At 48.1% G+C, this 16,113-nt stretch overlaps 1 protein-coding gene across 3 annotated transcripts in view; it reads left to right on the top strand.

Moving 5' to 3' along the window:
* LOC129694793 (disintegrin and metalloproteinase domain-containing protein 19-like) overlaps positions 1-16,113 on the top strand; it is a 118,162-nt gene that overhangs the window by 89,577 nt on the left and 12,472 nt on the right. For all 3 annotated transcript variants that reach the window (XR_008723043.1, XR_008723044.1, XM_055631555.1), the window contains one exon: positions 5,920-6,073. Coding sequence is in view for 1 of the 3 variants with exons in the window: in XM_055631555.1 (XP_055487530.1) it covers positions 5,920-6,073 (154 nt within the window). In the remaining 2 variants the exon portion in view is untranslated. The remainder of the gene's footprint in view (positions 1-5,919; positions 6,074-16,113) is intronic.

Below are 16,113 nucleotides of genomic sequence, written 5' to 3'. Positions count from 1 at the left end.
TGTGATCATGGCTGATCATCCCCAATCAGTACCCCGTTCCTGCCTTCTCCCTATAATCCCTGACTCCGCTATTTTTTAGAGCCCTATCTAACTCTCTCTCGAAAGCTTCCAGAGAACCGGCCTCCACCGCCCTCTGAGGCAGAGAATTCCACAGACTCGCCACTCTCTGTGAGAAAAAGTGTTTCCTCGTCTCCGTTCTAAATGGCTTACCCCTTATTCTTAAACTGTGGCCCCTGGTTCTGTGCTCCCCCAACATCGGGAACATCGGTAACATGTTGTTCCTTTGGAAGGGAAGTAGAGAGAATCCAGGGAATCTAGGTTGTTGAGCCTCACATCAGAGGCAGGTAAGCTATTTAGACGAGGGAATTAAATGTAACATCTCTAAGATTGCGGATGACACAAAGCTGGGTGGCAGAGTGAGCTGCGAGGAGGATGCTACGAGGCTGCAGGGTGACTTGGATAGGTTGGGTGAGTGGGCAGAATGTGAGGCTATCCACTTTGGTGGCAAGAACAGGAAGGCAGATTATTATCTGAATGATGTCAGATTAGGAAAAGGGGAAGTGCAACGAGACCTGGGTGTGCTTGTACATCAGTCACTGAAAGTTAGCATGCAGGTACAGCAAGCAGTGATGAAAGCTAATGGAATGTTGGCCTTCATTGCGAGAGGATTTGAGTATAGGAGCAAGGAGGTCCTACTGCAGTTGTACAGGGCCCTGGTGAGACCGCGCCTGGAGTATTGTGTGCAACTTTGGTCTCCTAATATGAGGAAGGACCACCAGGGTCTTTTTTTAATTTTTTTGTGCGTTTTATAAGTTTGTGTAAATGTTGTCTGGTTTGTTTTATGTCGGGGGGAGGGGGGGAGTTGGTGGGGGAAACCTTTTTTTTCAGTTTCTTACCTTGCTGGAGATGCGATGTTTCCAGGTCACCTCTCCGGTCTCTCTGCGGCCTACCATCGATGGAGCTGGAAGCTTCCCTGGACTGACCTTGGGCCCCACAGCGTGGCGCGGACTTAATATCGGAGCCAATCCCTTGCTCCAACTGTGGCCTGCGGTCTCGGGGGAGGCTAGTCGGAAGCTCCGACGAATGCAGAAGCTCGACCAGCCCCGACGCGGGGTTTGATCGCCCGGCGCGGGGAAGCTGACATCACCCCTGATGCAGGAGCTGATCGCCCCAACGTGGAGGGCCCAAACGCCGCTGGCTACGGGAGTGAAGATCGTCCCGTCAACGGAGGGCTCGGGGCCCCCGACCGCGGGAGAACTAAGGGAAGAGATTGAACTTTTTTTGCCTTCCATCACAGTGAGCAATGTGGAGGAGTCACTGTGGTGGATGTTTATGTTAAAATGTGTTTTGTGTGTCCTGTTGCTTTTTATTTGTATGACTGGCAAATGAAATTCCTCGTGTGTTGTAAAACATACTTGGCTAATAAAGTAATATTGTGATTGATTGTGATTGTGATTGCTTTTGAGGGAGTGCAGCGTAGGTTCACCAGGTTAATTCCCGGGATGGGTGAACTGACATATAGTGAAATAATGAGTCGACTGGGCTTGTCTTCACGGGAATTTAGAATGAGAGGGGATCTTATAGAAACATATAACATTTTTAAAGGATTGGACAGGCTAGATGTGAGGTGGATAAATGTGAGGTTATCTACGTTGGTGGCAAAAACAGGAAAGCAGACTATTATCTGAATGGTGGCCGATTAGGAAAAGGGGAAATGCAACGAGACGTGGATGTCATGGTACACCAGTCATTGAAAGTAGGCATGCAGGTGCAGCAGGCAGTGAAGAAAGCAAATGGTATGTTAGCATTCATAGCAAAAGGTTTTGAGTATAAGAGCAGGGAGGTTCTACTGCAGTTGTACAGGGTCTTGGTGAGACCACACCTGGAGTATTGCGTACAGTTTTGGTCTCCTAATCTGAGGAAAGACATTCTTGCCATAGAGGGAGTACAGAGAAGGTTCACCAGACTGATTCCTGGGATGTCAGGACTATCATATGAAGAAAGACTGGATAGACTCGGCTTGTCCACGCTAGAATTTAGTAGATTGAGGGGGGATCTTATAGAAACACATAGAGTGGTGAATCTCTGGAATTCTCTGCCACAGAAGGAGGTTGAGGCCAGTTCATTGGCTATATTTAAGAGGGAGTTAGATGCGGCACTTGTGGCTAAAGGAATCAGGGGGTATGGAGAGAAGGCAGGGATGGGATACTGAGTTGGATGATCAGCCATGATCATATCGAATGGCGGTGCAGGCTCGAAGGGCCGAATGGCCTACTCCTGCACCTAGTTTCTATGTTTCTAGATGCAGGAAAAATGTTCCCGATGTTGGGGGAGTCCAGAACCAGGGGTCACAGTTTAAGAATAAGGGGTAGGCCATTTCGGACTGAGATGAGGAACAACTTTTTCACCCAGAGAGTTATGGGTGAAAAATAGACAGACAGAATTATGAATCTGTGGGATTCTCATAAACAGTATGTGGGGACCTCCACATACTGCTTAAGAAAACTCTCCTGAACACTTTTGAGGAATTGCACCCAATCTAATCCTTTCATACTATGATTTTCCCAGTCTATATTGGGAAAGTTAATATCCCCTACTATAACAACCTTATTTGACCTGCAGCTGTCTGCAATCTCCTGTCATATCTGTTCTTCTAATTCCCGTTGACTATATGAGGGTCTGTAGTACACCTCCAACCAGGTGATCATCCCTTTCTTGTTCCTCAGCTCCACCCATATAGCCTCACTAGCCGAACCGTCCATCTCCCTACTCTTCGTTTCCTCTCCGCCAACCAATTTTCTATCCATGTCAGCACTCTACCCCCAATACCATGTGCCCTAATTTTGCCCACTAATCTCCTATGTGGGACCTTATCAAATGCTTTCTGAAAGTCCAGGTACACTACATCCACTGGCTCTCCCTTGTCCATTTTCCTAGTTACATATTCAAAAAATTCCAGAAGATTAGCCAAGCTTGATTTCCCCTTCGTAAATCCATGCTGACTCGGACCCATCCTGTTACTGCTATCCAAATGTACTGCTATCTCATCTTTTATAATTGACTCCAGCATCTTCCCACCACCGATGTCAGGCTAACTGGTCTATAATTCCCTGTTTTCTCTCTCCGGCCCTTCTTAAAAAGTGGGATAACATTAGCTACCCTCCAATCCACAGGAACTGATCCTGAGTCTATAGGACATTGGAAAAGTATCACCAATGCATCCACGATTTCTAGAGCCACTTCCTTAAGTACCCTGGGATGCAGACCATCGGGCCCTGGGGATTTATCAGCCTTCAGTCCCATCAGTCTATGCAACACCATTTCCTGCCTAATGCAGATTTCCTTCAGTTTCTCTGGCACCCCAGATCCTCTGGCCACTACTATATCAGGAAGATTGTTTGTGTCCTCCTTAGTGAAGACAGATCCAAAGTGCCTGTTCAACATCTGCCATTTCCTTTTTCCCCATAATAAATTCAGATTTTAAGGTCTTCAAGGGTCCAACTTTGGTCTTAACTAATTTTGTCCTCTTCACATACCTAAAGAAGCTTTTACTATCCTGCTTTATATTCTTGGCTAGCTTACCTTCGTACCTCATCTTTTCTCCCCGTATTGTCTTTTTAGTTATCTTCTGTTGCTCTTTAAACATTACCTAATCCTCTTGCTTCCCACTCATCTTTGCTACGTTGTACTTATCTTTTATTTTTATACTCTTCCTGTCATCCATTGTCAACCACGGTCACCCCTTACTCCCCTTGAAATCTTACTTACTCATTGGATTGGACTGATCCTGCACCTTCTGTATTATTCCCAGAAATACTTGCCATTGTTGTTCCACTGTCATCCCTGCTAGGGAATTTTTCCAGTCAACTTTGGCCAGCTCCTCCCTCATGGCTCAATAGTACCCTTTGATCAATTGTATCACTGATACCTCCGATTTACCCTTCTCAAATTGTAGATTAAAATTTACCATATTATGGTCACTATCTCCAAATGGATACTTAACCTCAAGTTACACAACACTAAATCCAGAATTGCCTTCTCTCTGGTAGGCTCCAGTACAAGCTGTTCTAAGAATCTATCACGGAGGCACTCTACAAACTCTTTTTCTTGTGGTCCAGTACCAACCTGATTTTTCCAGTTTACCTGCATGTTGAAATCTCTCATAACAACCGTAGCATTAACTTTACGACATGCCAATTTTAATTCTTAATTCAACTTGCACCCTATATCCAGGCACACAAAAATGCTGGAGAAACTCAGCGGGTGCAGCAGCATCTATGGAGCGAAGGAGATAGGCAACGTTTCAGGCCGAAACCTTTCTTCAAATGATAGGGGGTGGGGGGAGGCGGGGAGAAGAAAGGAAAAAGGAGGAGGAGGAGCCCGAGGGCTGAGGTAGGAAGGGAAAGAGACCGCAAGGGTTAACAGAATTGTGAGAATTCAATGTTCATACCACCAGGATGCAGACTCCCCAAGTCGAATATGAAGTGCTGTTCCTCCAATTTCCAGTGTTGCTCACTCTGGCCGTGGAGGAGGCCCAGGACAGAGAGGTCGGATACGGAATGGGAGGGAGAGTTGAAGTGCTGAGCCACCGGGAGGTCAGGTTGGTTAGTGCGGACCGAGCGGAGGTGTTCGGCAAAACGATCGCAAGCCTACTCTTGGTCTCATCGATGTAGATCAGCTGACATCTAGAGCAGCGGATGCAATTGATGAGGTTGGAGGAGGTGCAGGTGAACCTCTGTTGCACCTGGAACGACTGCTTGGGGGAGGTAAAGCGACAGGTGTAGCATTTCTTGCGGTTGCAGTGGAAAGTGGTCGAGGGGGGAGGTGAAGCGACAGGTGTGTTGAGGGGGCAACACGCAAGAGATGCTACACCTGTCCAGAGGAGGTTAAGGAGAATGATCCCAGGGATGATTGGGTTATCATATGATGAGTGTTTGATGATAGAGTAGACTTGATGGGCTGAATAGCCTAATTCTGCTCCTGCAATTTATGAACGTGAACTGATGACAAAGCATGGCAGGTGATATGTAGACACAAGAAGAAGGCTTTTCTTTGGCAAATGGTTGGTGCAAAAGCAGAGCTTTCAACGGAAGGTGTGAGACAAAAGAATTGAAGATTGGCAAATTGTGAAGCGAGAGGAAGTTGGGTGGGTGGGGGGGGCAGAAATAGGTTTGAGTCCAGGGGGAGCCCAGGGAAGGATGGGGGGAGGGGGTGAAAGACAGGGAAGGGTGTCAGGGAGAAAGGTTAGAATTCAATGTTCATACCTATGTCCTTCTCCCCATCACCTTTCACCTTTTGAGATCCTGTACATCGGCGAGACCAAGCTTAGACTCGGCGACCATTTCACCGGAAACGTGCTCGATCCACCAAGGCCTACCACATATCCCGGTTGCCACCATTTTAATGCCCCTTCCCATTCCCACACTGACCTTTCTGTCCTGGGCCTCTGCCTTTGGCAGTGAGGGAACACATAAATTGGAGGAATCGCACCTCATATCCCCCCCCCCACCCCTGTGCTCGACCTGGACTCACACCTCATATCCCCCCCCTCCCCCTCCCCCTCCCCTCTACTCCACCTGGACTCACACTAATTTCTCCCCTCTCCCATGGCCTACACTCCTTCTGCTGGCTACACTATTAGCAACTCCAATCCTTTTGCCTTGCATCTGTTTTCTCATCGCTGCCCTTTGTTCAACCATCTGCCTATCAAAACCCCTGTCTTCTGTGTTCATCTAATCTCTGTTCTGCCTACACTTTGTCCCACCCCTCCTGTCGTCTTGCTTTCTTCCACATCCCCTAACCCCCACCTCACCCCACCCCACCTAAATCAGTCCAAAATACTTTGTGTCTTTATTGAAGTGATACTTCAGATTTCTTCCTACTCAATAGCTTTGAACCGTTCCACCTGCTTTCCTCCAGGTACACCCATTTGGCTGATGATATTTCTGGTGCTGATTCTGATCTTACTACTTGTGGCATTCGGACTGCTCACGTATTACCTGACGAAAGAGACTGACAACACTGATGAAGTATCAGAAAGATCCAACCTCAGTGAGAATAATCCCAGTGTCAGGTAAGGTGCAATTGTTTCATGAGCGTCTGTTACAATTTTTATTGTGAAATATAGAGTGGAGTAACTCAGCGGGTCAGGCAGCATCTGTGGAGAACATGGATAGGTGACGTTTCACAGAGAGCTGGAGTAACTCAGCGGGTCAGGCAGCATCTGTGGAGAACATGGATAGGTGACGTTTCACAGAGAGCTGGAGTAACTCAGCGGGTGGGTCAGGCAGCATCTGTGGAGAACATGGATAGGTGACCTTCCACAGAGTGCTGGAGTAACTCAGCGGGTCAGGCAGCATCTGTGGAGAACATGGATGGGTGACGTTTCACAGAGGGGGTAGGGTAGCCCTGTTGGTGAGGAATCAAATTCAATCCCTTGCAAGGGGTGACATTGAAACAGGAGATGTGGAGTCAGTATGGATAGAACTAAGGAATTGCAGGAAAAGATTAGTTAAGACCAAAGTTGGACCCTTGAAGACCGAAAAAGGTGAATTTATTATGGGGAACAAGGAAATGGCAGATGAGTTGAACAGGTACTTTGGATCCGTCTTCACTAAGGAGGACACAAACAATCTTCCTGATATAGTAGTGGCCAGAGGATCTGGGATGACAGAGGAACTGAAGGAAATCCATATTAGGCAGGAAATGGTGTATAGACTGATGGGACTGAAGGCTGATAAATCCCCAGGGCCTGATGGTCTGCATCCCAGTGTACTTAAGGAAGTGGCTCTAGAAATTGTGGATGCATTGGTAATACATTTATAATGTTCTATAGATTCAGGATCAGTTCCTGTGGATTGGAGGGTTGCTAATGTTATCCCACTTTTTAAGAAAGGTGGGAGAGAGAAAACAGGGAATTATAGACCAGTTAGCCTGACATCGGTGGTGGGGAAGATGCTGGAGTCAATTATCCTTCAGCCGCTTCCTGGTGAGGACGCGACTATTATTCGAGTCGCGTCCTCCCCCCCCCCCCCCACAGCGGCCTACCTACCTGGATTGGCGCGGCCTTTCCTGACGGGATCGACCGGAGCTCCAGCAGCGGCGGGACAGCGCTGGAACATCGCGGGGCTGGCAATGCCTTACCGGGGGTTGCCGTTTGGAGCCCGGAGTGCTGGACCTGCTGCACCAACATCACGGAGCTGCGGTTTGCAGAGCTCCCAACGCGGGCGGCGCTGACTAATCAACGCGGGGTCCTGTGACTCTGCCCGGCTCAACCTGCAGACTCGGGAGCTGCAGACTCCGGCAGCGGGAGGCGGCTGATCAGAAGGTCCGGGCCGCTGAGGAGGAGGCTGCTCACCGTCAGGGGTTCGGCGTCGGCGTTCCACCAGCCCGGCGTGAGGGCCTGAACATCGGGCCACCCGGGGCGGCGACTGCGGGTGCTTGGAAGGCCCCGTCCACGGATGAACACGGAGGGGAGGCTGGCTGGACTATGGTGCCGTCCTCACCTGGGTGCCATTTATGTTATGTTGTGTCGTGGACTTCTGTATTTGTGCTTTTTTTTTTAATTTTAATTCAATTTCAATTTTATTTTTAATATGTTTTATTATTTATTTATTATTTATTTTTATAATTTCTTTGTGATTTTTTTTTAATGATACTGCCTGTAAGGAAAATTCATTTCGTTGTCTCAAATTGAGACAATGACAATAAATTGAATACAATACAATACAATACAATATAAAAGATTGAATAGCGGCACATTTGGATAGCATTAGCAGGATCGGTCAGAGTCAGCATGGATTTAAGAAGGGGAAATCATGTTGACTAATCTGGAATTTTTTAAGGATATAGCTAGGTAAATGGACAAGGGAGAGCCAGTGGATGTAGTGTATCTGGACTTTCAGAAAACATTTGATAAGGTCCCACATAGGAGATTAGTGGGGAAAAATTACGACACATGGTATTGGGGGTAGAGTGCTGACATGGATAGAAAATTGTTCTCCACAGATGCTGCCTGACCCGCTGAGTTACTCCAGCACTCTGTGAAACGTCACCTATCCATGTTCTCCACAGATGGCAAGATCATCTCTTATCTACCTGTGCATAATCTATATCCTTCCATTCCTTGAATATTCATATACCTGTCTAAAAGTATTTTAAATGCCACTACCGTATATTTCGAAAAGGTAGCCAAAAAGGTAATAATCTCTTCATTACTACTTGAGCCATGAGCAAATTGGCATTGGGTTGAGAAGATGCAAGAGTTGAACGTCAGGCTGAAAGATTGGTGTGTGAGAAGTGGATTTGAATTTGTTGACATTGGCACCAGTATTGGGGAAAGAGGGAGCTGTTCCAATGGGACAGACTCCACTTGATCCCGGCTGGGACCAGGGTCCTGGCAAACTGCATAACCAGGGCCCTCGAGCGGTTGGTAAACTAAACAGTGCGGGAAAGTGGAGGTGTATGGGTGAAGTTAAAGACAAGGAAAGTGCAGGAGAGGTTACTGAAGTCTCCAGAAGTAATAGGACGGAAGGTTTAAGAAGGGATAGGAGAGTAAGGTCAGCTTCCGCAGATAATTCTGAAGGTACAGGATCATTTCATTCCAAAGAGGAAGAAGGATTCCAGGGGCGAAGAAACTGACCATAGCTGACAAGGGAGGTCAACGACAACATAAAAGCAAAAGAGAAAGCTACATAACATTGCAAAGATTAGTGGGCAGCCAGAGGATTGGGATGTTTTAAAGAACAACAAAAGGAAACTAAAAGGACAATACGGAGAGAAAAGATGAAGTACAAATGTAAGCTAGCCAATAATATAAAAGGATAGCAAGAGTTTCTACGGATATATGAAGTGTGAAAAAGAGGCAAGAGTGGACGTTGGGCCACTGGCGAATGATGCAAGAGAAGTGATAACAGGAAATCTAGAAATGTCAGAGGAATTGAATAACTTTTTTGTATCAGTCTTCACAGTGGAAGACACCAGCAGTGTGCCTGCAATCCTAGATAGTCCGGGGTGGAAGTTAGTGGAGTGGCAGTACTAAGGAGCTGGTGCGATGAAATTGAAAGGTCTGAGGGTGGATAAGTCACCTGGACCAGATGGACTGCACCACCTGGAGGTGGCCTCACAGATTGTGGAGGTAGTAGTTGCAAGGATCACTAATGTTAGGAATGGTTTGCTATACGAGAAGGGAGCAAAGCAGAAGAGCGGAAAGTATAGGCCGGTTAGCCTGACTTCAGTGGTTGGTAAGATTTTAGAGTCAATAGACAATGGACAATAGGTGTAGGACTAGGCCATTCGGCCCTTCAAGCGAGCGCCGCCATTCAATGTGATCATGGCTGATCATCCCCAATCAATACCCCTTCCCGCTATGATTTTCCCAGTATATTGGTAGGTTGGTTATTGCGAACTGAGCGGAGGTGTTGGACTAAGCGATCGCCAAACCTGCGCTTGGTCTCATCGATGTATAGAAGTTGACACCTGGAACAGCGGATGCAGTAGATGTTGGAGGAGGTGCAGGTGAACCTCTGCCTCACCTGGAAAGACTGCTTGGGTCCTTGGATAGAGTCGAAGGGGGAGGTAAAGCGACAAGTGTAGCATTTCCTGCGGTTGCAAGGGAAAGTACCCGGGGAGGGGGTGGTTTGGGTGGGACGGGACGAATTGACCAGGGAGTTACGGAGGGAACGGTCTCTGCGGAAAGCAGAAAGGGGAGGAGATGGGAAGATGTAGCCAGTGGTGGGATCCCGTTGGAGGTGGCGAAAATGTTGGAGTATTATATGTTGTACTAGACTAAGTGGGACCCGTTGGGTCCCATGTTCACATGGGAGGGCTGGTCCCCGACGTAATATTCCACCTCGCCACCAATTCCAATATTGGTGGCAAGTGGGGGCTTTCTGGAGCGCTGGTATGGGTGTTTTTGGCTGCAGGGACTACTGGTCTCCAGAGGGCTAGTATGGACATTGTGGGCCAAATGGATTCTAAGGGTGGCAGCTCAGTCCCTCAAGCCTGATGTGCTGGCAGCTCACTCACGGCTGGTGGGCTGGCAGTTGACTCACGGCTATTTCGTGAAATTCCATTTCAAGCAGAGTGCAAGGCCACCAAATTCAAATCCATTTTCCTACCATTTCAAGCAGGGTGCAAGGCCACTGAATTCAAATGCAGTTTCCAACTACTTCAAGCAGGGTGCAATGCCACCAAATTCAAGTGCAGTTTCATCCCATTTCAAGGAGGGTGCAAGGCCACCAAATTCAAATGCAGTTTCATACCATTTCATGCAAGGTGCAACGACACTACATTCAAATGCAGTTTCATACCATTTCGTGCAAGGCCACCACTTTCCGCAGAGACCGTTCCCTCCGTAACTCCCTGGTCAAATGCAGTTTCATACTATTTCAAGCAGGGTGAAACCACCATAAAAACCACACAAAACACAGTTCAGTAGACATTCAGTGTGTTCAGTTGATTCACAGCTCAGACAGTCGTGACCTCTCCCTCCCCCATCATGCAGAGACTGAGCCACACCCACAGTTCTGGGTTTTACAATCCCTCCCCCTCCCACCGGAAAAGGTGTGGCCTTCATGGCGTGATTGACAGGCGAGAGATTCCCAACATTTTTTAAACACTATAACACTTTTGTTTTTCATTGATGGGAAGAATCCTCTGCACCTGATGAGCAGAGGGGGACTGAGTAAGATGGCCAAAAATCACAGTCAAGTTTAGACAAACAACCATTTGCATGCAGTGCCGTTTCACTACAACCCAAACCCCCCAAACAACCATTTGCATGCCGTGCCTTTTCACTTCAACCCAAACAACCATTTGCATGCAGTGCCTTTTCACTACAACCCAAACCCCCCAAACAACCATTGCATGCAGTGCCTTTTTACTTCAACCTAAACCCCCAAAACAACCATTTGCATGCAGTGTCTGTTTACTTCAAACCAAACATATTTTCTGTTGTGTATTTGGATGCTTTGAACTGACTTGAATAAAGCTCGGACACGGGAGTAATCTTACAAGCTTCTTTACTGCAGGATGCCACCTTGAGTCTCCCCCCGTGTGCATGCGTACTTGCACAAGATATCACAAGACACTAATCATATATGCAAGACACTAATTACATATGCTAAATATCACATACCTAACACTCCTCCCCCTTTAACTTGGAGGCAGGTAACACCCTTTCTATTACATACCTAACATAATAGATTTATACTATTAACCAACATTTCCTGTTAATAGGCAAACTACAACGTTTTAAACATATTCCTAATGCATTACATTATGTGACCAATGCATTACACATCCAACATTCCTGCTTTTACTGTGACAATGCATTACAGTTTTATTGTGAAGGATTTCACTGCTCCAGCTTGCGGCCTGTGGTCTCTGGTTCATCCTCGACCTCCACTGCTGCTTTAGCTGGCTCCCCCCGGGCTTCACTGTTACTTTTAAACTCTGTCTCGGATTCTCCGGACCTCCGATGCTGCTGCTGGCTCAGCTGATGCTGTTGCCCTTCTGCTGCTGGTCCCCGCTGCTCCAAGCATCGGGACTGTGCCTCTCAGCTTTCTCAGCTTCCTCCACTTTCGGCCGTCTCCCGCGACTGGGCTTTCTCAGCTTTCTTCCCCGACCGGGCTGACTCTGCTCCCGACCGGGCTGAAGTGCTTGAGTGCTGTGTCCCGCTTCTCTCGCGCGGACCCACTCTTCGCTCGGGCCGGACTTCCTTTCACGTCCGTGCTTACCCCGCTCTCGGCCGTCCCCTGCGACCAGGCTTCTCGGCTTCTCAACGCTTCTCTCGCGGGCCTGTCTGCTTTTCTGCTCACGGTCGGGCTTTCTTTACTTTCTCCCCCCACCGGGCTGACTGTTCCCGGTTGGGCTGAAGACTCAGCTTCTGTCGGTGCTCTTCTGGACCTGTCCATGGCCTTCACGGTACGAGGCCCTCACCCAACGTTGGTGGCTTCTACTGGGGCTGGCCGTGGGCTACACGGTCCTCTTTTGTCAGTGGCTCTCTGGATCTGTCCGTGGCCTTCACGGTACTAGGCCCTCACCTGACGTCTGTGGCTGCTGCTTGGGCTTGGCTGTGGGCTGCACGGCCCTGGATACATACCAGGTAAGCTGACACCGTGTTCGGTGACCCTTACTGCCCCTGCTTGTTTTCCTAGCTCTTCCCTGAGCCATTGCTTCCCGTTCCTACCTTTTTTTCTTTTTGGCGCCAATTCAAAACCATTTGGGTTGGTGCTGTTCCACTTTGTTTCCAAATATTCTTCTATTTTTAAACTAGTTTTCGATTCTTCTTGCTGGCCTTGTTCTTATCTTCGTTCTTTTATCCTCATCGCCAATTGTTGTGTATTTGGATGCTTTGAACTGACTTGAATAAGGCTCGGACACAGGAGTAATCTTACAAGCTTCTTTACTGCAGGATGCCACCTTGAGTCTCCCCGTGCACATGCGTACTTGCACAAGATATCACAAGACACTAATTACATATGCTAATTATCACATACCTAACATTTTCATTTTCAAACCACATTAAGAGCACTCACAGTTGAGTAGACATGTGTTCAGTGTTAATCAGAGCTCAGAAACATGTGACCCTCTGGCTTCCTCCATCTTGCAGAGACTGAGTGAGGCACACCACTTCCGGGTTTTATAGTCCCTCCGCCCTCCTACCAGCAGGGGCAGCACAGAGAATGTCAATTAAAAAAAAAACATTAATATTTCTCTGATTTTTCATCGATGGGAAAAATCCTCTGGTCCAGGAAGGCGGAGGGGGGCTCTGAGCGAGGTGGCCAAAACTGACGGCCGTAGGTGATGGTGTTCTCTCGTAAATCACAGCACAGTGAGCCAAAAGCAGTCAAGATCAGACTTTTAGTAATATAGATGCGACGGCTGATAGGGTGGAAGGTGGGGTGGAAGGTGAGGACAAGGGGATTCTGTCCTTGTTACGAGTGGGGACGAGTGAGAGCGGAGCTGCAGGATATACCTTGGATAAAAGAAACCTTGGTGAGAGCCTCATCTATAGTCGAAGAGGGGAATCCCCGTTCCCTAAAGAATGAGGACATCTCCAATGCCCTGGTGTGGAACACCTCATCCTGGGTGCAGATGCGGCGCAGACGGAGGAATTGGGAATAGGGGATGGAGTCCTTACAGGAAGCAGGGTGGGAAGAAGTGTAGTCCAGATAGGCATGGGAGTCAGTGGGTTTGTAGTACAGCTCTCATCCATAATAGATGAGACCCTCACCTATTATAGATGAGGCTCTCACCAGGGTCTCCTCTATATTCGGTAGCTCCGCTCTCACTCCCCATCCCCCTACCTGTAACAAGGACAGAGTCCTCCTTGTCCTGCACTTCCACCCTACCAGCTGTCACATAGAACAGATAATCCTCCGACATTTTCGCCACCTCCAACGGGATCCCACCACTGGCCACATCTTCCCATCTTCTCCTCTTTCTGCTTTCCCCAGAGATCGTCCCCTCCGTAACTTTCGTCCCTTTCATTCCTTCCCTCCCAAACCACCTCCTCTCCTGGTACTTTACTTTGCAACCTCAGGAAATGCTACACTTGTCGCTTTACCTCCCCCCTTGACTCCATCCAAGGACCCAAGCCGTCTTTCCAGGTGAGGCAGAGGTTCACCTGCACCTCCTCCAACCTCATCTATTGCATCCACTGTTCCAGGTGTCAACTTCTCTACATCAGTGAGACCTAGGGTAGGCTTGGCGATCGCTTCGCCCAACACCTCCGCTCAGTTCGCAATAACCAACCTGATCTCCCGGTGGCTCAGCACTTCAACTCCCTCCTATTCCCACACTGACCTTTCTGTCCTGGGCCTCTGCCATTGCCAGTGAGGCCCAGCGCAAATTGGAGGAGCAGCACCTCGTATTTCGCTTGGGTATTTTACACCCCAGCGATATGAACATTGACGTCCAATTTCTGGTAGTCCCTGCTTTCTCCCTCCTTCCCCTCCCCTTCCCAGCTCTCCCACAAGCCCTCTGTCTCCGCCTCTTCCTTTCTTTTTCCCGCCCCACGACATCAGTCTGAAGAAGGGTCTCGACCTGAAAAGTCGCCAATTCCTTCGCTCCATAGATGCTGCCTCACCCGCTGAGTTTCTCCAGCATTTTTGTCTCAGTTTAGTTTAGTTGATTGTCACTTGTACCGATGTACAGTGAAAAGCATTTCTTGCGTGCTATCGAGTCAGCGGAAAGACGGTACATGATTACAATCGAGCTATCCACCATGTACAGATACATGAAAAGGGAATAACGATTAGTGCAAGGTAAAGCCAGCAAAATCCAATCAAAGATGGACAGAGGGTCACCAATGAGTGATATAGAGTGTGGAAACAGGCCCTTCGGCCCAGGGGCGGAAAACCCGGGGGGGCCAGAGGGGACACGTCCCTCCCATGTTTTGAGAGGTGGGAACATCCCACCCAAGTTTTTGTGATCCCGATTTTAAAATCGCCGTTTTTAGCGTTGGATTGGGCTTCCGAAGCCTCGCGCGTGTGTGTGAGCGTGCGCCTGCGCGCGTGGCCGCTAAGAAATTGTGTCCACCGTCCCCTCCATGTTTTGATATTGAGTTCCGTTCTTGCTTCGGCCCAACTTGCCCATATCGGCCAACGTATCCCAGCTACACTAGTCCCACCTGCCCACATTTGATTCATATCCCTCCAAACCTGTCCTATCCATGTACATGTCTAACTGTTTCTTAAACAATGGGATAGTCCCAGCCTCAACTACTTCCTGTGGCAGCTTGTTCCATACACCCACCATCCTTTGTGTGAAAAAGTTACCCCTTAAATTCCTATTAATTCTTTTCCCCTTCAACTTAAACCTATATCCTCTGGTCCTCGATTCCCCTACTCTGGGCAAGAGACTTTGCGCATCTACCCGATCTACTCCTCTTATGATTTTGTACACCTCTATAAGATCGCCCCTCATCCTCCTGCGCTCCATGGAATAGAGACCCAGTCTACTCAACCTCTCCCTATAGCTCACACCCTCTAGTCCTGGCAACATCCTCTTAAATCTTCTCTGAACCCTTTCCAGCTTGACAATATCTTTCCTATAACACGGTGCCCAGAACTGAACACAATATTCTAAATGCGGCCTTATACCAGCGTCTTATACAACTGCAACATGACCTCCCAACTTGTATACTGAATACTCCGACTGATGAAGGTCAAAGTGCCAAAAGCCTTTTTGACCACCTTATCTACCTGCGACTCGACCTTCAAGGACCCATGCACCTGTACTCCTAGATCCCTCTGCACTACAATACTCCCCAGAGGCCTACCATTTGCTGTGTCGATCCTGCCCTTGTTTGACATCCCAAAATGCAACACCTCACACTTCTCTGTATTAAATTACATCAACCATTCCTCCGTCCACCTGGCCAATCGATCCAGCTCCTGCTGCAATTGTTCACAACCATCTTCACTATCTGTAAAACCACTCACTTTTGCTGATCTTGCCCTGTATGTTCTCATCCAATTCAATTCATTGATATAGATGACAAACAGTAACGGGCCCAGCACCGAACCCTGAGGTTCACCACTAGTCACAGGCATCCAGTCCAAGAAGCAACCTTCCACCATCGCCCTCTGCTTCCTTCCATGAAGCCAATTTTCCATCTATACAGCCATCTCTCCTTGGATCCCATGAGATCTAATGTGATCACAGAGGAAATAGTAGTTCAGGACTGCTCTCTAATTGTGGTAGGATGGTTCAGTTACCTAATAACAGCTGGGAAGAAACTGTCCCTGAATCTGGAGGTGTACGTTTTCATACTTCTGTACCTTTTGCCCAATGGGTGAGGGGAGAAGAGGGAATGGCCAGGGTGTGACTGGTCCTTGATTATGTTGCTGGCCTTGCCAAGGCAGCTTGAGGTGTAGATGGAGTCAATGGAAGGGAGGTTGGTTTGTGTGATGGTCTGGGCTGCGTCCACAATTTGCTGTAATTTCTTGTGGTCTTGGATGGAGCTGTTTCCCAAACCGTGCTGTGATGCATCCTGATTAAATGCTTTCTATGGTGCATCTGTAGAAGTTGGTGAGAGTTGTAGGGGACTTGCTGAACTTCCTAAGTGGTCTTCTCCTTAGTAATAGCCATGACACTAACTTCCAC

The sequence above is a fragment of the Leucoraja erinacea genome, unplaced genomic scaffold (genome assembly GCF_028641065.1).
Source record: "Leucoraja erinacea ecotype New England unplaced genomic scaffold, Leri_hhj_1 Leri_79S, whole genome shotgun sequence".
Lineage (NCBI taxonomy): Eukaryota > Metazoa > Chordata > Chondrichthyes > Rajiformes > Rajidae > Leucoraja > Leucoraja erinaceus.
Note: the sequence above shows the minus strand (reverse complement) of the source record. Positions and strands in the feature narration are given on the sequence as shown.